Source organism: Apteryx rowi, unplaced genomic scaffold (assembly GCF_003343035.1).
Source record: "Apteryx rowi isolate R43461 unplaced genomic scaffold, aptRow1 scaffold_176, whole genome shotgun sequence".
Classification (NCBI taxonomy): Eukaryota; Metazoa; Chordata; class Aves; order Apterygiformes; family Apterygidae; genus Apteryx; species Apteryx rowi.
Window position 1 is genome coordinate 501,995 of NW_020448041.1, and position 23,813 is coordinate 525,807.

Here is a 23,813-nt window from a genome sequence, read left to right on the forward strand (position 1 = left end):
AGTGGCTTGCTTTCTGCATAACAAAATTGGTGTCAGTTCTGCTCCTTTTCCCTAGATTAGATTCTACTTTGTTCTGTAAGCAGACCTATTGGATTTTAAGAGATAGTATGAGAAAAGATATATGAGCCTGATCTGCCTCTTACTTAATTTATTATTCCTGCAAGTGTTTTGGTTTGCATCTTAAGGAATAGTTGAAATAATTTCCCATTTTGTGTTTCCTTTTTCTGCCTTTCCTTTTTTGAAGTCTGGATCGCCATATGCAGACCCACCATGGACACCATAAGCCGTTCCGTTGCAAACTCTGCCCATTCAAGTCCTCTTATAACAGCCGCCTGAAAACCCATATACTCAAAGCTCATGCTGGTAAGTTTCTCTCTCTCAGTTTTGCAGTTCTCCAGCTGAAATGGCCCATGTAAACTTGTTGCTGATCAGAGATGCTGATTTCGGTCACGTGTTTTGTCACCAAATGTGGGTAAGATTTTCAAAGGCAAGTCAGGACTGGTCAGCCTCTGTGCCTCTTGTATCAGTGGGATAATGTTTCTGTGAGGGCAAGAATTTATTTCTTCTCTTATTTCCTTTTATTTAAATGAATTTTTGTTGTTATCTTTGCTTGTTTCCAAGAATGTTCAGTCAGTCCACATATACCGTTGGTGTCTCAACTGCTTGGTACTGAGCTTTGCTCCACTATATCTTAATTTATGTTTGTGCTTTAGGTGATTCTGGGAAAAGGACCGAGGATTGCATCTTGGTTTCATAGAATCTTATGGTGATTTTCATGTTAAAACAAACACTGAAAACTTTGGGAGTAAGGTCTGTGTGTAGCAGACTGAGAATGATACGGTTCCATTATTATACATGGAAATCTATCTTGCAGACCTCTGTCTTGCAATACAGAATACATACAAGCAAGCAAACATGCTTCTGATGAACAAGAATTGGGAAGGTGATGCATCATGCAGGATAGGTCACCTCAAAGTGTTGCACCTTTGACTGTTCAAAGGTGTGAGACACAAAATGTCCTGGTAGGTGACTGATCTTTATTACTTGGCCCTAGACTCCTGGCACCGTCATGCATTGAAAGGTTATGTGAAGATTGGAGTCAGGAACCAATGGCTCCATTGGCTTCTGTTGCATCTTCCCAGTTAAAAAACAGCGAACCCTCCTACCTCAGTCCAAACATGTATTCTAATGCAAATAGCAGAATATGGAGCAATCTTAAAAAAACTGCAAACTAGCCCAATTGTTACAACTCTCACATAGAAACTCCTGGAACAGATGACAAGGTTCTATAAATAAATTCCTTTCTTTACTTCTTGTTTCCACCACATTGTGTACTCAAGTCAGAATGGAGAAGGAAGAGGGAGAAATGGGGAGAAGGGGCAGGAGGAATTTGTGGCTGTTGGCTGATAAGGTAATTGTGGCCCTTGATCCAAATGCACTTCTCGTCTGTAAAAATTTAGGAGGGATGGGTGGTCTCTGCTGTACTCCATTTCCTATATTGATTTCAAATTTCACACTTGGATGCTTTATCTTCTGATGATAGAGTGTATACCAGGACACTTTACTGTACTTGCATGGGTATTGTGGATTAACTTAAAGTTTTCCAGCCTCCTTCTGTATGGGACTATGGCATTCCGTCTCTTCTAGGAAATTTACCTGTATGCAGCAGTTTCAGTTTATGAAGTCTCAGATGCTGTATGGAGGTGCCGATGTTCTCTGTCTTGGCCAGCCATATATATATATTTTTTCTTTTATGTCATTGTACAGTTGGGCTACTTTGTGTTATCTTGTTTGAACTTGCCAGATTTTAGTGTCATGATTAGCATGTAGCTAATATTTACTTTACAGTCCTCTTCATGTAGGTCATTGATTTATATATTAAAAGTCATGCCCTTGAACATGATTAGTGGACCCGTGTTTTGCATCATACAAGAACACGATTTCATAGTTGCTTTCTGCAGCCCAAAGAGTGCTTTGCACAATGACTTGTGTAGTAGGGTTTCCAAAGCCTTATGATCTGTTCTGCCTCAGTCCATTTCTACCAAACAAATACTCATATCACATAAAAATCGCTGGCATATTTTTCAAAAGGAGTTTTGCTGTGTTATGTTTTCAGTCGGTCCTTCAGAAATACATCCTACTGCATAATCACCTTATGGATACTTTTCTTCTGACTCCCCAGTCTTTTAGTAACACAGTGTTTATCTGAATCTTTCTTTTGTTGCCACATTTTTTTCTCTCATCAATCATCAGTCTTTTTTTTTTTTTTAAGAAGCAGAAACCTACAACATGCCCTTGAATTTTTGCAGTCTCCTGGGGATCTTTAAAGTTCAGTAGAATCCTGGAGTCTTTCACTCAGTCTGCCTGCCTCCATCATCTTTTGGGGACTGGTCAAATTTCATTCACTATGAAATGTATTCTTGCCTAACAGCTAGTACCAGTCAGTACCATGTTTCTGGCATTTGTTCTCATCCAGTTTATGCCATCTCCTTTGGCATGGAGCAGAGTAGTTTGCAGTATCTCTAAATGTGCTCTCAATTGTTTTCACCTCAAATTAGATTGTAAGCCAGACTGTTTGCCCTGCTCAGGTTCTACATTATCTGGAACATAATGCTCTGGGGATAACTCAGGTGTTGAGACAGTCCCTCGTGGAAATTATTGAGATGTATTGATTTATATATTAATGCTATCATTTTATGAAATGCAAAACTAGCAACTGAAAATGTGTAAAACCCTTCTGTTGAGTCGAACCATAGCCATGCCTCTGAAATCATACACATTCTCTCATTTACTAATTCAATCCAGAGTTCTTAATTTATAATCATTCTCTATTTGCTTTAATTTCTTGTGATGATTTTAAACTAATGGTTGGTGCCTACCCTCATCTAGGAATCTCTTAAACAAACTGTGAAGTTTTATGTATGTATTAGCATGATATCTTACACCTTGGGGTTTCTTTTTCACAGAATCACAGAATAGTTGGGGTTGGAAATGACCTCTGGAGATCATCTGGTTTAACTCCCTTGCTCCAGTGAGGTCAGCTAGAGCAGGTTGGCCAGAACCATGTCCACTTGGGTTTTGAAATATCTGAGGATGGAGACTTTTTGTCCTTGTATTATCCTGTTCTGTTAAGCAGCCTATCATACATACTATATAAAAAACGTTTTCTTTGTCTTTGTAAAAAGTTAATATCTGTCTCTGACATAATATGCAAGTGAAGAGTGCCATTTGAAAACACATGTGCAACAATTTCTTATTTCACTATTTCAGACTCTTAAGTGATCTGTTCTTTTTCAGATGAACCAACGAGGCTTTCTAGGAGTTGATATTTTCTCCCCGTGATTAGCACAGTTTTTCTGGAAGAGAGGGGTGGGATTTATTTTTATGTAGGGAGGTTGCTGATCTTTCCATGTGTGCTTACTCTGGCTGCAATACATGTGCTTTCACATTCTCTTTTGATTTGCTTAATTCTGGTGTTGGGAACAAACCTGTTTGAGGACCTTGATTGCTAATTTTTTTTGAGAAATGGAAGACTTTTCTTGCTTGTTCATTACACAGAGCTCTTGTTCTGCTGTTATGTTCATGAATATTTCACTCCTGTATTAGTTTTGGCACTTTATGTACAACTCATGTGTGGCCAGTGTTATCCTTATACATGGAATGGCGCTTCCGAAACAGTAACTTGTCGCCTGTATATCACTTTGTTTATGTTGGGCAGTTTCATTTTGTGTTCCAGTTGCCTCCATGATGCTTAATGCAGAACAAATCTTGTCCCAGGGATTTGTTTCTTCCTTGTATTCTGTCTTTATGGCTTGGAATGTATTTGGAATTAAATTCACTACTGTTCGTTACTTCTATTCTTTCACTTCTTTTAAGATTTTTCCATAATGCACTGTCACATAGTCCTACAAATATGAAGTGTTCCTGGTATTGCCGTGTCCAGTTCTTGTGGTAAACCAAGCTTGAGTTGGTTATCAGTTCTATGGAGATTACTTCTGCTTGATGGCAGGTTTCACGTAAGGAAAACGYGACCTTTCTCAAATAGATTTTTTTTTTTTTTTTGAGGGACCTTTTGTAGCATTTTGTGGTCTCCTTCTTGCTTCATTAGTAACAATGCTGGATGTGCTGCATGCAAAAATGGATGACTTCGCCCTCTTTAGTTGCTGTGCTCCCAAGGAAATTTGACAGTGCTGTAGTCAAACAACTCCATTTTCATCCCAGAGTCTGTTTTCTTCCCATACCATGCAACACAGGCATGCTAAGAGTCTGGTCTCTGTTTTTTGACATCAGTCACTTGACAAGGATCTACAGTTGTCAGAAAGTGATAATTTGGTCCAAAGCAGGTGTCTGTACCTGCAGAGTCCAGACTGCTCCAACAGAGACCCATATAGCTTGTTCTCTTTGGGATCAGTCTCACGCTGAAGGAGTCCATGGGAATTTTACTGCCAAGTTCAGTAGGAGAAGTATGGGGGCCCCATTTTGTTTCTTTTGTGAGCTGATGACTTGCCTGTATTTCGCTCACCCAGGTGAACATGCCTACAAATGTTCCTCCTGCTCATTTTCCACCATGACAATCAGCCAGCTGAAAGAGCACTCCTTGAAAGTGCATGGGAAAGCACTGACACTACCAAGACCCCGCATTGTCAACCTTGCAGCCTCACACGCCCACCACACCTCCAAGAACCACACTGCTGCTGAAGAAGTGGAGGACTCTAATGGTAAGAGGTGCCTCAGAGCAAGAGTTTAATTTTCTAAGGTGCCACTTAATATTTTTAGTAAAAAAAAAAAAAAAGCGGCAGGCAGCTTGCCCAAGAAGCGGCTTCCTTTGGTCATTAAGAGGAATCAGAAGTTGCAACAAAACAAGAGTAAATATGGTGTTTTAGGACATGACCTGCTTTAGAACTTCACCAATTCATACTTCACTAACTTGTCCTGTCACCGCTTGACTTTGTTATGGTGGCTTTACTTTTTAGCAGAGATTTATATTGTAGAAAATTTTCAGAGGCAGAGTTTCTACTGAAAGCCAATGGGAAAGAGAGCATCTAATTCCATTTGTTCTCCTGAAAAACACCTCTTTACCTTGTTAGGAGAGCACTTTAGTGAAACCAGCTGATTAAGTTTAAAATGTGTACCTATAATGGTAGTACAAGTGATTATTCTCATGTTCTTGCTACAAAGAGCATAAACAGTGCCTCCAGATATTAAGCTGCATCTGCTGGAGAGAGATTCTGAGAACTGTTCTCTTTTCCCTGCTTTCCTTGAAAGCTTTTAATGCCCTTGTGCAAGAGAAGCATGCAGGAAATATCTAGGAAGCAACAGAAAAGGGGATGCAGTTAACAGAGAAAATGTAGACTTGTAGGATAGATGTAGTGCGGCATTATAGCAAGCTTTAAAACATTTGCAGTTGTTGCTTATGAGACTCGTTTTAGGTTGCTTACTGCCAATTAAGAAAAGAGTTGACCTTTGAGCAAAAAATCTTGATTCTTGGATGAGTTGCATTGACAAGGGAGGAGAAGGTAGCTGAAGATGAATAAAAGGTTCAGGTGTTTGCAGAAATTCCAAGGAATTAGGGTATGGGGGATGTTAGGAGAGGAAAAAAATGTTCAAAACTTTCCAGAGTTTTTCTTTCTTTTTTTTTTTTTTTAATAAAGCAGAATTTTCTTTTAACTAGTGAAATGAAAGGGGAGATAAGTGTCATGACTAATTGCTTTGTAGCTTTTTTGGTCTCCCATCACCCCTTCTTTTCTTTCTCATTGGAAAAAAAGTGTGAAATAAGAAAGAGTGAAAGACAAGAAATAAGTCCAGGAAATGGCAGAAAATAATTTAAAGAAAGAAAAAATCGGGATAGAAATAATTTCTTGAAGAAAAAAAAGTGAATAATATTTGTGTGGTTCAGCAAGTCACTTTTGGGAACAGAGTCTTTTGAAAAGATTTTGACCAGCTGCTCTCAGATTGCCTTTTGTCAAAGGGTGTCTGGAACAGTGCAGTGAAGACTTACTAACTGAGCATTTATTTTTGCTAATGCTAGCTTAAACTAATCCAACAAACAGAGAACATCTTGTGTAGTATCTGTTACTCTTCTATTACTTTCTATAAAGAATGTTCCATTACTGACTGTTAAGAGGTGGACAGTAATTTTCAGTGTCTGTCCTGGTCTTTCCAGTTTGTTGGCAAAGTTTTGCTAGTCAGAGTGGTGTTGAGAGATACAGAAGGACAGTTTTTGAACTTGAGAAGGATGGTGCATTTACTTCACAGTGTTTTTTTTGTTTTGTTTTGCTTGTTTGTTTGTTTGTTTGTTTACTGATCCCAGGAGCACAAAGTCATGGTAACTGAAGTTACAAATTGAGTGAAGATCTCTGTAGAAGATAATTTTATAGCCTTTAATGTGAACTCATCCCAAAATGAATAAAATAATGACTCTTAACAAAAACACTTTTTGAGGATGGCTCTGTTACCTAGATTTGTATTGCAGCCTGAGACCAGCGCAGAATTTGTCCCAATTAGCTTGATCATCTTTAAACAGGGTTAATAGTTAAGTCACTTTGACAATAATAGAAGCCACCCACTGGGGAGCTAGTCAGACAAGTACAGGTATAATAATAATCGTGTTAACATTTTCTGCATTGCTTGGGGAAGGAATAACCTGTTTTAAGTAGTTTTTTGACATTATGAAGTTGGCTGCAGATCAAGTTAATGATTGCTGCTCTTGTGACTTCATTTATTTTTGGTTTTTAGAAGGGAATGAATCAAGCTCTGTGTTACCTAGGCCTGCAAGTTGCAGATGATACATAGGACTAGATAAAAGACTGGTCCCAATAATAGGAAATATGGGTATGTGTGAGAGGCATTATTATGTCCAGCTGGAGGCAATATTAAGTGGGGCTCACACAGCGTACCATAGTTGGATTTCATCTGCGTTAGCGTGTATAAATAACCTGTGCTTGGGCTGTGATCAAATTAATGGGGATACAAAATTGAACTAGGACTGGGGTGAACGGCAGACGAGAAGGTTGCTTCATGTTGCTATGGACTCATTTTATAGGTTGGTAGGTATGCAGCAGGCCAGTATAATTGAAATGGCTGCAGAAAAGGTCTGTTCTTGTCTATGGATGAATATTGTAGCTGGAATAGGAAATAGAGCAGGATGGCTTGGGGAGATTTGAGAAGCTAGCAGAACTCATCTTGCCAATTGTTGAGCCCTGCAAAGATGGAGAAAAGGGAAAAGGGTACCGAATTGTAATAGCAGAGCGCCTGTTTGAATAGAGCTGTTCTGGGACAAGAGCCCAGCGGAACTTCAGCTGCTGCTTTTTTTCCTGCAGAAATTGTTCCCTGAGGGGCCTTCCTTAGAACATTTCTTTTGTTCTTTAGGTTGATCCATTTGTTAAAAGATGAAAATATATTTAAATTTGAGTGACTCATCTCTTTCAGTTCAGTGTGGTTAGCAGCCAGCATATCTGAAACGTTCAACTTTATGTCCTGGAGGTGTTTTGGGGCTTGATATACTTTGCATGGAGGTGAAGTTGGAGCAGTTTAGCGGTTTAGGTAGGCTCATCCCTGGCAACTACATTGTCATTAAAAAGCGTAACAACCACTTTAACGCTCATGTGCCTCTCCCAGGGCAGTGGCATAACAGGGTGTTTGTGGCAATCTCTGAAGTGAGTCAATGGAGAAGGCTTTGTTAGTGAGAAATCGCTGGAAGGTACTGCTTTTTGTATCCTACCTGTTTTTCCATGTGTTGTGTGATATCATGATACGTAAGGATCTGTTCATGCTGTATCCTAACCTCTGTAGAGGTAAATCACTCTGTTCTTTTTACAAACAGTCACAAAAGACCAGCAAATGGTAATCCCCAGTGTGACTTTTCTGTTTTGCATAGGATAGGGGCACTGAGAGTTTTGCAACGTTCAACTCCTGTTGAAACAATGAGGTGGCCAGTCTGGTAAAATGTTCTTTTGATCTCCCAGTAGTTTACAGGTATTTTTCCTTTTGGAAGACAGAGATGGTGGTATTCTATGTATTTTCAGTTATGTGGTTGGAATTTTTGTTTGTTTGGATTTACTTACTTATTTGCACTATGCAGGAAACTGTGGTTTAGGAGTTTTGAGTCCTTAGACAGTGAAAATTCAGAATAAATTGAAATATTTCGAACTCCTCAATCTTTGAGGAGGACTGGATGAATCCCCTAAAAAGATATGTTTTGTTGTATGTTTTTTCACATTTTCTTGAGAACCAGAACTTATGTTTGTGTTAATCTCTGCCCAGAAGGGTTATATGGATTTACTGGTGATATTGTCATCCTGTGGTGCAATATGTGTCATAGATAAGAGTCTACAGTCTCGTGCCGTGTGGAATCAGCTCTGTTGCTGTTGATTTGAGTGCAAGACAATGAAATCCCACAGTCTGCATTGTCAAGTCATTACAATATTGAAAGACCATCATCATCTCTGTCAGTAGGGAAGGCTTGAAATGAAAGCCAGGCAGAGACACAAATTGTTTGACTAAACCCTGGAAAACAGAGGAACAGGTGTTACCTTTAAAGTGAACACTAGCTGAGGAGAATGCACGTATGAACAGATGCTTGCATAAGGCCTGGTGTTATGTGTGTTTGCTCATATTCAAGGGCTGTAGAGGTGGAAGACTGCCTTCCTCTTATAAACTGGAGAAATCCATGAGCGGAGCCTATTGTCGTAAAGACCATAAAACAAAATGACTCCACAGACAGATCAACAGTTTAGTGTTATTACTCTACCCTCAGCAAAAACTTCTTGGGAGTATGTAAAATATTTGTCATAAATCGCCCTGGCTAGAACTATTGCTTCTTTTGAGTAGCTCTTTATTCTTTGAATAACCCCTTTGGCTTAACTGCTTTGTAGAGCAAAGTGCTGCTCTATATTGATATGGCTGGCAGATCTGGAGCCTCATAAATTTATTTGTGTCATGACTGTATAAAGTAATTCAAAATAACAGTTTTTTTTTTTTAGTTTTTAGTAGTTAAGAATATGTAATTGCTGTAGGGACACAGTGAAGTGCAAGTGATAAACCAGACAGATCTTGTGGATGTGGCTTCTAATGTCTTCTCATTCATGCTGCCATTGCACAAGATCTTTTTCCCTTTTAGTGGTAGCCAGCTCTTGAAATGTAGAAAGCAGCACACTCTATGCATGCCCTTGGAGCTCAATAATCATGGTTTTCACTGTTATGCAAACCAAACAGTATCTATGATTAACACCAGCACACATCATAAAACACATGCAAGGACAGAGCTAGAAGAATTTTTGACTTTCCCAGTACACTACATGTCAACATCTTCATTAAATTTAATTACTTGCAGCAGCAAATGCATTGAAAACTACTAAGTGAAACACCCAGTGCCCTATTCCAGCTTTTTGTGAACTTTAGCCTTTGTCGGTGGAAAAGAACTTTGTCTCATCTAGAGACTGGAATATAAATGCATCTGCCTTGCTTTACTGGAGCCTGGCTGGTACAAAACTGCTCAACTAAGTTCTGTCTCTGGGATTGTTGTTTAAGAACTGTAAATCCCTTCCCATTCCTGTACACTTCCTTTTCAGAATGGATAATACATAATCAGGATGTGTCTCTTCTATGCTGCTTGACAGTTGAAATCCTGAGGGGTGCACAGGGCCCTTAGCAGGTTTGCTAGAACAGTTTCATGCACTACCAGAAGCAGAGGAGAGCTATGGGGAAGAGGGGAGGCTTTTTAACAAATGTCTCTCAGATAGTGCCAATGAGACAAGATTTTTATCGCAGTGCACTCAGCCCTAGAGGCACTCAACTCCCTCTTCCTTCCACCTTCCAGAAGAGAGGCAAGCTTTCCATATGCTCAGATATGCTACCCCCGATTGTTTCTTTTTTTTTTTTTTCCAATGCATACTTTATTTTGCAGCTGAGCTATTTATTTCTATCCATGGGCAGCGTTGATAAGAGGTGTTTTTGTAACCTTCTAAGCAGGGTAGAAAGTCTCTAAGCCTGTTGCTTGTGAGGCTCTTTCTTGAAATTTCAACTTTGTTGTTGTTTCTTTCTCATTGTCACTATTGTGTCGTAGTGTTTTATGGCTATCACTGTTAGGGTGAGACCACAGTAGGTTGGAATCCTCACAGCCCGGAAGCCTGATATTGGAGCAGAATTGCCTTTTCTTTGTATTTAAGACCCCTCATTTGTTTGTGTTTTTTGTTTTTTGTTTTTTTGTTTTTTCCTTTTTTTCTTTTTGGGCACCACTCTTTTGAAGTCTTTTTACTTGTCTGTTGTTTGATCAGGGAGGCAGAGAGCCAGTAATGACTACAGGGCAGATTCAGGCAAAGCTTTAATGCCTAATTGCTTTAATTGCAAGGTGAGTTGGAAGGATAGCTTCCATATTAAGGATGCAAGATGGTGATCAGCACTTTGCTGATCAGAAGATGCCTTTGCTTTTGTAGCCATAGTCAGGGTTTAGAAGGGTGTCTCCTGGTTCTGCCTGTTTCCTTGGTTTTGTGCCCTGTAGGAGTGATACTGTATGCCTGTCTTCTCCCTCTCAAATTTCAGATCAACTCTTCTTTCTTTCACGCTGGTCCTTTTTTCTGCCTCGTTCATTCTTTCTCTAACCCAGGGCAAGTTTCCACTCTCCCCACAGAATTTCCCTGTCTTTCCTTCCCAGAGGTGCTGCCAGTGGCCGAGCTGCTTGCCAATGCTTATTAAGACTCTCAGGTACTTGTTGGTGTGTCTTATTTCTTGTGGTCAGAATTACACTAATTATCAGATGTGGAATCAGATGGGAACTTTTTCCTGAGTCAGATTGGCAGGCAGTGGTGGAACAAGTGCAGGGCTTGTTTCTCTCCTTACAAGTTTACTGAGCAAACTCCTCGTTGTTTCAAGGACCTGGGGCACCAGAGATGCCCTTGTTCCCTGAACCTCCTTCCATTGGTTAATAACTGTTGGCTTTTGGCCTTTTCCTACGGCTTGTTGAGAACAGTTTTGTGGCCAGTGGAACAGCATGAGATGTTTGTTTTGTTGTTGGCTTTGCTTTTGGGGATGTCAGCATGCTGTCTATTGTGTTCCTTTCTGGTCCTGAGCTGAATGGGCAAAGGCAAAACTGGGATTCAGCAGGATGGAGACAGGAACTTCAGGCAACTGGGAGAAGTAATTTGCTGCCAGTCTTTGTATGGATTTGGATAACCTGCTGTGGTGGGATTGATGTGATACTGAAAGAATTGCTTAGGGTAGACAGAAGATGGAATAAGTTTTTTGGGAGGATCAAGCAATAAATGAAGGAAGAAACATCTCTTGAATTCCTGTCCATTAGCTAGAAATGGACCTGAGTGCATCCACAGAGAGAAGAAGCATATCTAGATCCCTGGTTCTTTGTTTTTTTGTTTTATTTTTCCCCCCTGAGGTTTTTCTTTCTGTTTGCTCTGGTTTTTACTTTATGCTACTGTCACTCTCCCTTTAATCTGTGATAACTCCATACAGAATAAAAAGGGAGCTGTTGCTGTGAAGGAGTGTGTGGTATGACTTGACCAACACTGCTGAAGAGAGTGTTTCTGCAGGCTATCATTCCCACACGTTAGTAGCCTTTGGGTGTATGCTAAGTGATGTCACTTTCTGTCCCCTGAGACTGGAGTGATTTTCTATTGATCTAAAACATGTTAGAGGGATTTGGAGCTTGATGGAGAGGTAGAACACCTTTACTCATTTTAGCTGTGGATCTTACTGCTCATTTTAGCTATGTGTCTTAGTATCAACATAGTTGACAGCCTGGAGTTTGGCACTTAGGTAGACAGTTTTATTTCTTCTTTAAGGGACATTGTTACCATACTTTGGTATCAATATTTGAAAATATTGTCTGAAGTGATCTGAGGTTACCCAGAGCTAGGGGTAGATCTGAGTCTCTGTTTTTGGTGATAATAATAGTGATGTCAAGATATATGCTGTCCCTCTTGGAGGTCTCCAGAACAAATTTGAAAAGCTGTTAAGCTCTATCATTAGAGTGAATCAGATCCTTGGCACCCATATATTGTCACTGTAATAGTAGGGTCAGTTTTAAAGCAGAATGCAAAAAATGCAGCACTTAATAGAGCTGGATTTCTTTTCACTCTTCCTTTCAGGCTTAGAAGCAAGAGGAGCATGTTGATGACAGCAGCATGCATGTTTGTGTCTTTGTTTTAGTATTTGTATTTATACAAACACTTAAAGAGTCAGAGCAATAGAGTAGGAAATGTGGAATGTTCCTGAAAAATATCTGATAAATTGCCCTTAAAAATGACAAGGAAATCCCAGAGCACAGAGTTTGAGGCTGAATTTGGTTACCAATGCCAAAAAATAATTGCTCAATAAATTATTGCCTGAGTGAAGAGTCAGTAGAAGTGGAAAATTTTTGTGAACTCGGAAAGGAACCTGTTGCCAGTAACTCCTGTTGGCAGATTGGTTTAATCAGCTTCTTGCCACAGCTGTTTCCAGATCTATTTGTCTGTGTTTGTCTCTTCTGTAAGTTCACTTCCCTCTATGAAATTGAGTTTGTCTCAACAGATAAGGAATAGCTGGGCAACTTTTTATTTTATGCATTTTATGGAAATGGTAAGCACATAGAGATCATGATGTTTAAAATGCAAACAGAAGGCTTGTAATTAAGTGCTTCCTGGTATTTAGACTATGGAATTTTGCTTCTTCAATAACCAATGATGAGATGATGGAGTTGAAACAGGACCAATAGGCTGAACCGTTCACCCAGTATAAGCTGGTGGCAGCAGACTGTCAGCCTGCAATGTTCTTACTTTAAACAGAAGGCAGTGGATGAACAGAGATGCCAGAAATGCCAGCAGAAGGAAAACATGATGCACTCCACATGGAACATCTGTGTATTTTAAGGAAAAATTGCAATGGACAAAGCAACATGTAGGTTACAATGCTCTACTGGCTTGGTGCTGGCATTACAAAGGATGCAAGTAGCAAAACAACTGCTGAAACACCCCATATTTGAAAAAGAGGATTGTATGCAGCATTAGAGTGACTATATGCACTCAAAGAACCACAGGAAAATCAAACTGGGTTGAAGCCAGGAAAATAATGTTGTTGGGGGGACAACAGATGCAAAGAGGGGATAACTGGAAGTGAAATGGCTATGTGATGAAGTATTTCTCCACGCCTAAAACTGATCCTTCCAACTTACAGCATTAGTAGAACAGGGTAAGGATTCAAGCAGTGTTCTCGGCCGTGGTATACCTGTTCTGTGGATGAATGTAGGTCTTGAAAGCTAATGTTAATTGGAATTTCTAGTAGTGTTGGAAACTCAAAAAAAGGAGGCCATAGGAAGCTCTTGAACTGGTCCCTCCCATTAAATAGAAATAATATGGCATAACTTCTTTCACCAGTTACTTTTCCTCCTTCCTAAGACTTACAAAAGTCTCACTGCTTTTCTTTGCGTCTTATTATATGGAGTATTATAACCGCTTTCTGCTTGATCTCAACTGTGAAACTCTGAGATACTTCAGTAGGCAGTAGTATGAATCTCTCTGTGTAAAGGAATTCGGAAGATAAAGTTCTTTATTACTTTCTTCTTGTTAGATTAAGTTCATGTCACCTCTGAGTGATTCTGACATTAGCACAAGAAGCTGTGCAGCATTTATCTCATTCGATTCAGAAATATGTGTGCACATAACTCAAAAGAAAATTCAAAGTGTTAAAAAAGCGTAGATATAGTTTCTCAGCTCCTTTGAATGACCAAGATCCCATAGTCCATGTATCTTTCTGATTGTCCTTTGCTGTTACCTTAGATATGTATGTAATAACTTTTTTTTAGATGCAAAAGCTGGTCCAAAATGATCCAAAAGTGACCGTGATAGATAATGCTGAAAGAAATTGCTCCAACAAGGTTGTTTTGGTTTGGTTTGGTTTTTAATCCTTTAAATGGCAATTGTACTGAAGGAGTTTATTTTCTTTCCATACTATTCCTGCATCTTTTAGAGTTTAAGAATGAGAGCACAAAGCTTGTTTCCATTACAGCTCTTTCACAACATGCTAGCAATGTAAACGTTCTTTAGTAGAAATCAGAATTATTTCTAGGACTAGGTTCAAATTTTATTTTTAAACATGCACTGGATAGAACATCTACATACAGTATGGTTCCCTAAGCTTGTTCATCAATATTATGTTGCATCCCTCTGAATCTTGTTCTGTTCTCTATCCTCCCCTCCCCTCAGTTTAATTTATTGCCAGAACATTTCACCCTCCCACATATTCTTCCTTCCAGGTCAGTGATGCATGGCATAAAGTGAACAAATGTGTATAGTCTTAGCAATCTTTGTATGACACTCTGCTTTGCCACCTTCCCACTTTTCAAGCTGTTGCTACTCATGACTATATCCTTTCCCATCACTCTGTGAGCTGGTGATTTTGAGTCCCATTGAATTTCAGATGGAATTATGTTCCTAACTCTCATAAGCTCCACTTCTAATGTTATCTTACTCCTTTTTAAATAATTATTGTTGATAGTTCAGTTCTTTGCTTTTGGCCATATATTTTGTGTTTTTTGGTATAGTGTTGCATCTTGATTTGGCTTCACAAGCATATTTATATCCAGAGGAAACCATTTGTCTACTGCTTTTCTTAATTCCATGGAATTTCCCTGACATTCTTCATACAAATCTTCTCTTTGTGTGAACGCATTCACACTAAATTAAAAAGCATTCCAGGTATTCTCTTTTTGGTCTCTTTAGGACTCTCCCTCACAGATCTATAATGTCCTAGGCCCATACTTGTTATTACATTCCCTTTTTTCCCCAAAAGAGCTTTCAAGAGCTTTTTGAGATTTGTACATTCTCTCTGTGTTTGTTCTAAACTTGAGAGCCAAATGCCCCCTTTCCTAGTTTTTATTGTCATGCAGATGCTGATCTCTCTGACTCTGTGGCTGATATTCCAGGGTGGATTTACTAGGAAAGTGTGGTGCCTTCAGATTTGTCTATTTCTCTCTCCTTCTGGTTATTAGTACTTTGCAGATACAATATACTCACTTTCCAGTATACTGAAACTATGGCTTCTCTTGAACGATATGTCTTCCTGAAGCACTGTTTCTTTTTTTTTCTTTAATAGATACTTTTTCTTCTGTTTTTTCAACTGCCACTCAGTTTCCTTTACTTAAGCATTTTGAAGTATTATAATCTGTTGTTCTTGTTTGTTTTAGGTGTCTTGTTTTTGAGTGTTTCACTGGTGTGTTCATGTTCATTGATATCTGAAAATCTGTACAAATAACTAAAATGTTACTTAATTTCTGAGTAAATTTATGTAACTGGATCAGAATCTTAACTATTTATTTTTTCCTTCTGAAAGGATTCCAGTTTTCCTTTTTTCAGCCATCTGACCCACATTTTATATGCTGTAGAGCATCCATGAAAACCTGGATTTTCATTTTGCTTCTGCAGTGGATTCTCACTGTGTATTTTTCCCTCGTGTATGATCCCAGGGTGTGCAGGTGTGTCTCAAGCCTGTAGTTTTAGCATTATATTGCATTGTAGTGGAGACCATGAATTCCATTCGCATATTTAGGCTCATGTGGATAAGGCAGTAGCTTTGAGCAGAGTTGACAGATACTTTGTGCCAGTCTTTGTGACTGTACTCTGGGTAAAGTTTTCAGAATGGCAAAATCACTTAGCAAGCATTAAAGTGTTTTAGGCGCTTCTGGAAATGCTGTCTCTCTTCACCCCTTGCAGAGACACTATCAGACTTTCTTATGTGTTATTACATGCACACAGCAGTAATATATATATGGCTCTGTTGATGGGGCACCATATGGACAGTAATTTCTACTGCTTTCCATTCAAATAGTCATTTCACCTTTTGGGTAAGAGAAGCCTGTGGTGTTCAGAGGGTGGATCCTGATGGCTTTTAGATCCATAGTGCTGGCAGGGATTTAACTAATCTTGTTACTCTTTCTGTGAATGTAATCTGTAGGTAGATCTGGTGGTGCAGAATTCTAGTCATGAGATCTGCAATATCACTGTTGTTCTTCCATATTTGGTCAAGTCAGTTACTGCTAATTTTTGCCTCTTGGCGTGACTGCAGGTGCCTTTTCTTTTACTTCAGAACATCTCATGCTGTTAGCTTGCTTTGGAAGTGGTCTGGTAAGTTCTTTACATTTGTTTTAGGTGAAACATTCATTTTAGGTAAAATTATTGTGAAGAATAGATTTTTTTTTCTTCTTTTTTTCTTTTTTTTTTTAGCAACTGAGGCTAAATATTCAGTTTTCTCTTCCTTATATTGAATACCTGAGCATCTCTCATTTTCTTGTGGTGCCAGCAAAAAAAAAGATTGTCAGTTTTTTCTTTATCATTTTCATTTTCTTCTCTTCCATGTTTTCTCTTTGGCTTCATGTTTTACATTACAGGCATACTTCAGAGATATTGCGGGTTTAGTTCCAGACGACTGCAATAAAGCGAATATTGCAATAAAGCGAGTCACACAAATTTTTTGTTTTCCCAGTGCATATAAAAGTTATGTTTACACTATACTGTAGTCTATTAAGTGTGCAATAGCATTATGTCTAAAAAAACAATGTACATACCTTAACTAAAAATACTTTATTGCTAAAAAATGCTAACCATCACCTGAGCCTTCAGCGAGCCGTAATCTTTTTGCTGATGGAGGGTCTTGCCTCAGTGTTGATGGCTGCTGACTGATCAGGGTAATGGTTGCTGAAGGTTGGGGTGGCTGTGGCAATTTCTTAAGACAGTGATGAAGTTTGCCGCATCGATTGACTCTTCCTTTCACGAAGGATTTCTCTGTAGCATGCAATGCTGTTTGATAGCCTTTTACCCACAACAGAACTTCTTTCAAAATTGGAGTCCATCCTCTCAAACGCTGCTGCTGCTTTGTCAACTCAGTTTACATAATATTCTAAATCCTTTGTTATCATTTCAACCATGTTCACAGCATCTTCCCCAGGCGTAGATTCCATCTCAAGAAACCACTTTCTTTGCTCATCCATAAGAAGCAACTCCTCATCCATTAAAGTTTTATCATGAGATTGCAGCAATTCAGTCACATCTTCAGGCTCCGCTTCTAATTCTAGTTCTCTTGTTGTCAGTTCTAGTTCTCTTGCTGTCAGCCTGTCCTCTGAAGCTTTGAAGCCAGGCACAGACTTCTCCTCTCTAACTATGAAAGTCCTAGATGGCATCTTCTTCCAACAGAAGGCTGTTTCCTTGACATTGAAAATCTGTTGTTTAGTGTAGCCACCTTTATCAATTCYCTTAGCTAGATCTTCTGGATGACTTGCTGCAGCTTCTACATCAGCACTYGCTGCTTCACCTTCCACTTTATGGTATGGAGATGGCTTCTTTCCTTAAACCTCATGAACCAACCTCTGCTATCTTCAAACTTTTCTTCTGCCACTKCCTCACCYCTCTCAGCCTTCACAGAGTTGAAGAGRGTTCGGGCCTTGCTCTGGMTKMRGCKTTGGCTTAAGGGAATGTTGTGGCTGGTTTGATATTCTATCCAGACCACTCAAACTTTCTCCATATCAGCAATAAGGCTGTTTCGCTTACTTATCATTCGTGTGTTCACTGGAGTAGCGCTTTGAATTTCCTTCAAGACCTTCTGCTTTGCATTCACAACTTGATTAACTGTTCGGAGCAAGAGGCTGAGCTTTCCGCCTCCCTCGACTTTCGACATGCCTTACGCACTAAGCTTCATCACTTCTAGCTTCTGATTTAAAGTGAGAGACGTGCAACTCTTCCTTTCGCTTGAACACTTGGAGGCCATTGTAGGGTTATTAATTGCCCTAATTTCAATATTGTTGTGTCTCAGGGAATAGGGAGGCCTGAGGAGAGGGAGCGAGACGGGGGAACGGCCGGTCGTTGGAGCAGTCAGAACACACACAACATTTATCGATTAAGTTTGCTGCCTTATATGGGCATGATTCGTGGCACCCCAAAACAATTCCAATAGTAACCTCAAAGATCACTGATCACAGATCACCATAACAGATATAAAAATAATGAAAAAGTTTGAAATATTGCGAGAATTACCAAAATGTGACACAGAGACACAAAGTGAGCACATGCTGTTGGAAAAATGGTGCCGATAGACTTGCTTGACGCAGGGTTGCCACAAACCTTCAATTTATTAAAAAAAAAAAAAAAAAAAAAACACAATATCTGCAAAGCACAATAAAGCAAAGCACAATAAAATGAGGTATGCCAGTATTTAATATAAATTTTCTAACTTTTCCCTTTGCTTATTTTAATGTCTTTCTTCTGCTTTCTGACTTTGATGTAGACTTCTAAGACCATTTTACTTTTTTCAGACATGAGTGGCCGGATCCTCTTCCAACTCTGGGCCAAGATTGTTAATGCTTTCGTGGAGTGCTCCCAAACCTTTGTGTTTGGGGTGCAGGAAAAAACTGAGGTGGTACATGTGGCCCTGACTCRGTTGTTAGGCAGCTCTGGGGGAAAAGCTCTACTCTCTTCCTCCTTTGTTCTCCACTCTTGTATCCAGGCATCCTGTTCTTGCAGCAGGACCATCAAAAGGTCTCCAGCATTGTGGGGCACCCTTGCTCAAGGCCTACATAAATGCTGCTACTTTTATGACACTTGGTTAACATCTCAAGTCAGTGCAGTGCTAAGGGATGTGCTGGACTGCCTGGGACATCAGCCTGCTCTTTCAGCAAGAATAGTGGAGGTGCCCATGTAGAAGTGCTTTGCCAGTTTAAGGTAACGGTGTTCCTCACAAATCATTGTTAAGTTGCTCCTTGGCTATGGTTTCTGATGTACCTCCTTAGTCCTTCCCTCAGCTGCTGGTACAAAAAAAACACACCCAAAACCCATAATCCATTTCTTGTTTGCTCACTGTCCTTTCTGTGCTGTGTGCTAAAAGACATGGTCAGAAGCAAAGGCAAGTCAGTTGGTATCTTTCCACTGCCTCCACTGGTTTTGGAGTGGGCACGAAAAAGTGTGGTTCAGTGCTCGTTGAGGTCAGTGGAAAACCTCCCATGCCTTCAGTCGGGTTTGGACTCTGTCCGAAGTGTTTATGGTGGACCTGGGTTGCACCTGTGTGCTAGGATAGCCATCTGGCAAGCTGATTCTCAGAAAGCAACAGAAGCCCTATACACAAGTTAATCCTGGGTGTTTTTCTTCACAAAGTGCTAAATCTTGCACTCCGGAAGCACTGAAAAATAATGAAAGCCTTTGGCAAGGCAAGGAAGGAGGAATACACAGGCAAAGCTAGGGACATGCATGCTACCATTGTTTAAGTGTGAGACTCTCCACATAAGCTCTTGGGATGGCATCTTTTCTATAAGTATCAAAACTGTCTTAATTGTAAAAGAGCAATATACTAAAATTGTAAGGTGGCCAGCACAAAAAGACAGGTTGAAATTAAGTAAGAATTCAAATATTAAAAGTAGAATCTGCTTTTGGCTGTTCCTGATGACAAGGAGAGTTACTTCATGCATTTTTTTTCCTGTGGGAAGAGGCTATCTAATTCCACAGTTTTTACATACCAGATTCCACAGAAGTATGTAAATACCCAATTCAGAGTTTGAAAGCTGGAATAATAGACACCAGATGATAGGGAAATAAAAACATGTGAAACATAATGGGCCTTCCAAGCAACAACAAAACCTCCTCATTCTGAAAATAATCCCTTTTAACTCTGCAACATTCTTATCAATGGACATCACTGAGATTTTGTCTGGGAATCTTGATGATATGAAGGAAAATTTTGATCCCTTCTTTCTGAGGAGAGGACAGTAGGTTACAAACTAGGTTGTAATCTGTGCCTTACAAATAATTTGATTGGTGCTCATGGAGGAAGAACTATCTCCAGTGCTATGAACTTTTTTTAGGATGTCACATCATGGTTGGGAAATGTGTGCCTAACTATTCTGGGCTTTTAGAAGCACTGAGCCAGCTAGCCCAGACACTGGGCTGCAGGTTTGCAAGTCAGCAGATCTGCTCTGAACCGTGCATTGTTTTGGGCCTCGAGGCCCTGATCCAAAAGCAGGGGGAGCACATGGTTGCTGCCTTTGAGGAAGAGCAAACTTGTGCTGAGATCTGCCGCTCCTCAGGCCTGCCCTGTGCTGTCGTGGAGGGTGTGGGGAGCCTGTTAAAAGGGGAAAGCAAGCCTTGAGAAGTGAATGTGTGGGACTCACTGTGAGCCTTCAGTGGTGAGCAAGCCTGCTGTAGAAGTGATGAAAACAGAGATGATAAACACTGCATTGTGATCCAGTCTCTGTTCATGAGACTTGGATAAGAGAAACAAAAATAACTTAGTCCTTTTTACCAGAATATTCCATGTCTCTGCATTTGTCTTGGCTGTACACCTGGTGATGAAGCCAGGGGAGCCTGGAGACATCTATCTCCTGCTTTGTGCTTTGTTTGTATGTTTGGTTTTTTTGCTGTTGTTGGTTTGTTTTTCGTTTCTCAGGCATGTATAACCCCCTTTGTGGCGGTGAGAAAAGAAAGCAAGCATTTTACTCTTGAAGACAGGTGGAGAAGTCCCCACGCTGAATGCTGTATAGGCCTGTTTGCCTTTTGTTTCTCTTTACTAATTGGTAAGAATGGTTGGTATTAAGTTCCTGCAAGTATGTGCATTAGAGAATTCCTACATATCCAGCCTCAGGGAATTATGCTTTGGAAAATGAAGTACCCGTCAAAGCAGGAGGTGTCTGGTACAGTTCGTATCCCTACTTATTTCTTTTCTTTTCTTTTCTTCTTCTCCTTTTTTTCTCCTCTTTCTTCCAAAAAGCTTAAGAAAAAAGCTTTTTGTCTTCTTTTCAGGAAAGTTGCACTGAAATTCATCTGTGCTTTATTCATCTGCTTCCATTTGTGCCATTCATGGGCAGCTGTGGGTTATATAGGACAAAGCAGATGAATTCCTAACATCCACATTCAAAACCATGCATTGGGAAGGGTTCAAGGCCCCTCTGCCCCCCTTGTTTTGGGGTCCAACAAGAGTATTCTAGTTTTCAGTTTCAGTGCTGAGGCATCTCTAGACTGTGTTTCTCCACACGCCAATAAAATGGTGTGACAGACTTCTCCTGGACTGTGTAAGGGACGCTTATGTATAGATAGATATATTTATATAAAGAAGTCTTTTTCTCAGTATGGCAAAAATTAGTAACTTCTAAGGAGATGTGGTTTGGAAACTTGCTTTACAGGAATTTATGATTCAGTATCTTTTTTAATGATAACTTGATTTTAAAACTCATCCACTAGAAGGGCTTGARTTCACCTTTTGTGAGGATGGCTTCAAATATGACAAAATAAAATTGCATCATTTTCATAGGCTTAACTTTTGATGTAGACTTCTTGAATAGTTCCATGAGTTTCAGAGCAAGGAAGTGTATTCATTCCTTTTTTCTTGCTGTTTTTTTTTTTTCTTTTCTTTTAGATAGGTTGCTCAGATATATCCTGTGCCAAATCTTCATCTGGTGTGAATTGGCATAAGACATTTGAGAGGATCTGGTTTGATTTATGCACCAAACATTCTGCAGGAGCACTTGGCAGTATGATTAATACGTTTTACCTTCACGATTTCAAAGTGTCTTGAAACCAGACTTCTTTTTAGACTACTTTTAACTTAAATCTGTCACTACTTCTTCCATCTCCAAATCAGATCTAAAAAGCATAATTTCAGCTGATCATCTTTTAAATTGTAGAATGCAGATTAGATTAGATAAAGAAATGCTACACCTTTTTTTCTTTATCCCTTCAGAAAACTGTCTTTGGATTTTGTAACTGAAGGCTTGATCAAACCCGTGTAAACATCGATAGGTGCTGGAGCAGGCCTTGAACCTTTTTGGATTTGTATACCTACCTGAAATAACAACTTCTTTCTTGTTTCTCTACAGACTCTTCATACTCGGAGCCTCCTGATGTTCAGCAGCAGTTGAACCACTACCAGTCTGCAGCTTTGGCCAGAAACAACAATAACATCAGTCCAATCCCACTTTCTGGGAGTGCTGCAGGAGTGGAAAAAACAGAAGCCATCCTTAACTGTGAATTTTGCGAATTCTCCTCGGGTTACATACAGAGCATTCGGCGTCATTACCGTGACAAGCATGGAGGGAAGAAACTCTTCAAGTGCAAAGATTGTTCCTTTTATACAGGCTTTAAGTAAGTATTGTGCAAAGCAGATAAACTGAACTCATAAGGGCTTTTTAGCACTTGAAAAGACTTCTGAGATCTTTGGGAGCTGGCTGTAGCTAAGAGAAACATGGCCACTGCTGACCAGAGGGAGAAACATAGGAAATGCCGTGCCAGATCACAGCAGCATCCATGTAATCCATTTTCCTCTCTCCTACAACAGCTGGTACCATCTGCTGCAGACAAAAGCACAAGAAACCCTTGCAGTAGGTTGTACTTGCTGGAGGAGAGGGTACAGGTAGTGCTCTGTTCCTCAGTATAAGTAATTAGAAGCTCATCCTTATGTCAAAATTTTTCTCTCCAAAAATAAGGTTATTTCTTGGTACAGCCAGCATGAAGTATGGAACAATCAAGTGTTCTAGGGAGGCAGGAGAGTTTATATTCCTTCTCTGAAAAAACCTCTCATGTAATTTTATTTGCCCCACCATTTATCTAGCCGAAATGGAAAGCATTCTCCAAAGTACTTGATAACATATAGAAACATTTCAGCAAATCCAATCAGATATTGCAGAATTTAAAATCTCAGCTCTGTATGTGTGTGTCTCTGTGTGTGTGCACGTTTTTAGCTGTTCTTCCGAGGAAAAAGTGCTCATGCACTTGTGTTCTGATATGCTGAACCCTTGAGCGTAACCTTCTTAGCTAACATTTGAGGTCTCAAAGTTGTTAAATTCTTAAGAGATTTGTGAAAATCAGCAGTATGGTTGGGTGAGGGAGAGATGTACTGTTGAAGAAAATGTTGAGCACAAACCTGTTACACATGAGAGAATCCACACAAGAGCAACCTCCAGTTACAGATCTGTAGACTTTTTTGCTTCAGTTGCTTACTGGCTTTATGGTATAATTTGCTGCTTATGCCTCACATCCTAATTGCTATCTGTCTTAAAGATTGCCAGCCACTGCCAGGTCCATTGAATCTTTTCCACATCTTGGTAGTGCCCTTTTTCCTGCCAGTATAAAGTGAAATCATCTTAAATCAAGCTGTAATTAAATATGTTCACAGTTATATAAAGAAGTTAGGTTCTTTAATGTGGTGTCTCAAACATTTGGGGATTAAGTCTTTCCTCTTTAGAAGCACAGTGTGTTCTTTCTCTTAAAAAAAGGCAAAACCCAAACAAATTCCCTCTTCCACTCGCCATAGAAAATTAAAAGCATGAAAACATTCACTGAAGTTGATAAAAATACACCTGTAGACTTCAGCAGTCACAGGATCAGGCCCAAAGCCAGTTGTGTAAGTTGCTTTGTATTCAAGCTAACAGACTTGAAGAACTTCAAAGGGACTTTGAATTCTCCAGTTCACTACAGCAAGCTGCTTAGCTTTTGCAAGCTTTACCACTACTTGAGGAAAAAATGACCAAGTCCTCTAAGTTTACAACACCTCTCATTTCAGTAGTTGAGGTTGTGGTTAGATAGGTGTACAGTTTATTTCCTCTGTACTCATGTCTCTTGCAACTTACAAAAAGTATGCAGCTAATGTAATGCCACCATGACATTTGTTGTGCAAAAGTGCCATGGAGTATTCATTCTTTCCTCCACATTAATATGTAGAGTATTCTGAGTCCTGTGTTTTCAGATCCTTATAACTGATATTTTAAAACTTACCTACTCAGTGCCAAACTCACTGTGAACACAAGTCTGTTTCATAACCTGAATCTGAACAATTCAACTGATTTGGGGCTCATCCTGCAA

General features: G+C 39.6%; 1 protein-coding gene across 6 annotated transcripts in view; it reads left to right on the forward strand.

The window, feature by feature from the left end:
- Positions 1 to 23,813, forward strand: part of ZNF462 (zinc finger protein 462) — a 93,218-nt gene that overhangs the window by 51,673 nt on the left and 17,732 nt on the right. For 4 of the 6 annotated variants that reach the window (XM_026061094.1, XM_026061093.1, XM_026061096.1 and 1 more), the window contains 3 exons: positions 245 to 363; positions 4,527 to 4,718; positions 21,833 to 22,097. In XM_026061094.1, the coding sequence (XP_025916879.1) occupies positions 245 to 363; positions 4,527 to 4,718; positions 21,833 to 22,097 (576 nt within the window). The remainder of the gene's footprint in view (positions 1 to 244; positions 364 to 4,526; positions 4,719 to 21,832; positions 22,098 to 23,813) is intronic. The other 2 variants (XM_026061099.1, XM_026061098.1) reach the window with 1 other exon arrangement.